Here is a 1,832-nt window from a genome sequence, read left to right on the forward strand (position 1 = left end):
CTGCTTACCAAAGAAATACCAAGTACAAGGGAAGGTTGTGCTTCAGCACTCCTAAAAGATGTCTGAACAAACTAGGATGTAATCATAAAGTCACAGTGACTTCCCATGTTGTAGCCACCAAATTAATACTGTGTCTCCTCTCACTCTATTCACTATACTAGGTCTTACTACACCTATATATCATCTCTATCATATACACACTAAAAAATAGTAAACATAGATCAACTATATGTCCAACTGTAAGTATTAAAATACTTTATTGAACAGACACTCAGAATTATGTCACTCACCAAACACGTTTCCAATCAACAAACTGGATTAGCAAAGACTACAAAAAAAAAACCCACAACCCCAGCAACAAGACCCAAACTTATATGTGTCTAACAACGTGACTGAAAAATGAAAATTAAAAACCAAATTGATCTGTAATCAAAAGTCATGTAATTTTTATCCAATTCAGGAAGGAAAAGAAACCTCAAAATTCAGCATAATGCAAAAACGTACTAAGATTTTTAGGAAACTAATAAAGTCACCAGTAATATTTTAAAAACAATGTTTAAGTGTGTGCTTTTGGGCACATATTACTGCCATTTAATAAGAAATCTATGCACACATCCTTCAGCACACGAATACAGCATCTCATCCTAAAGGTGGTCACACTACAAACAGATGCCAGGGTGCACAGCTTTATTAACAGGAATGGGGTGACTGTAGTCTGGGAGGAGTGACAGCTGCTCTGCCTTTAGAAAAGGTCTGTGTGTCACAAGGGAGATTTGTCCCTGGAGGAAAGGCCACCACTCAGGATACTGTGTCCCCAGCAGCACTGCCCAAAGGAAAACAAATTCCTGCTTAGATGACACAGGATTATGCCCTGACAGCCTCATGGATCATCAGGATTGCAAGGGAATTCACTTTCCCTCAAAAAAAACCCAAACAACAAACCTACATCAGAACTGTTCAACACACGTCAAACTGCACTGCTAAACCAAATAAATATTTATTTATTTATTTATTTTTTAGGAATCCCAGCAAGACTTTCCAAGAAGTGCAAGTTCCAAGGTAAGGCTCACTATTTAGCTGAAGAATTAGTATATAGACATACTAGTATAGATTTATCTATATATAGTATAAAGAAGGCTTTCCTGCAAATTGTAAAATATATTTCTTTTCTTTAACGAAAATTCAGTATGTTTCAGGTTTGGAAAATGTCAGTGGCAAGAATGAAAGTGCCAGAAAACATCACACACAATTGATAATGTGCAATAAAAGAATATACTGTCCTGGGGGGAAAGAGAAGTGGCTACTGTCTCCTACCCACACAAACAGCAATGGTGGTTTTTGCCCCATAGTGTCTGGAATGAAAAATCCATGTGGGTCACTCTGATCCTGGCAGCTAGAAAGCATTTTGGAATAGCATCCGGTTTGTTTTTAATTGCAGGATCAGCTCAAAACACTTCATTTTCTTTCTCTGAAGCCTCTCCAAGAACACAGCACCTTCCTCGAGTCGCAGTGTACTTGGTGCTTTCCCCCTCGTGATCCCCTGTTCCCACCCTGCACAACACAGAGCCCTGGGCAAACCTGCTGCAACAGCAGCAGCTTCAAGGATGCTCAGGATGCCAAGAGCCTGGAAGTGGAATATCTGTATGAACTCCTACTGCTAAAAGGATCCTGAAATATTCCTTCTGTTGATCTAAGGGCACACGTGACGTGCACACCATTACCCATCCTCCTCATTAACTACGGAAAAGCACCCAGTACCTCTCCAGCAGACAAGCACGACCCTCAGCTTGACTTCCTCCCTTAGGGGCTCCCCCCCGGTTCTCTGTAACCCC

General features: G+C 40.5%; 1 protein-coding gene across 1 annotated transcript in view; it reads right to left on the reverse strand.

Moving 5' to 3' along the window:
• The window catches only part of KIAA1429 (KIAA1429 ortholog), a 23,721-nt gene extending 22,374 nt beyond the window's left edge, over positions 1 to 1,347 (reverse strand). Inside the window, exon 1 of the mRNA XM_010006504.1 lies at positions 1,315 to 1,347. Within this exon, the coding sequence (XP_010004806.1) occupies positions 1,315 to 1,347 (33 nt within the window). The remainder of the gene's footprint in view (positions 1 to 1,314) is intronic.
• Between the last annotated feature and the right edge of the window lie 485 nt (positions 1,348 to 1,832).

The sequence above is a fragment of the Chaetura pelagica genome, unplaced genomic scaffold, assembly GCF_000747805.2.
Source record: "Chaetura pelagica isolate M959 unplaced genomic scaffold, ChaPel_1.0 scaffold76, whole genome shotgun sequence".
Lineage (NCBI taxonomy): Eukaryota > Metazoa > Chordata > Aves > Apodiformes > Apodidae > Chaetura > Chaetura pelagica.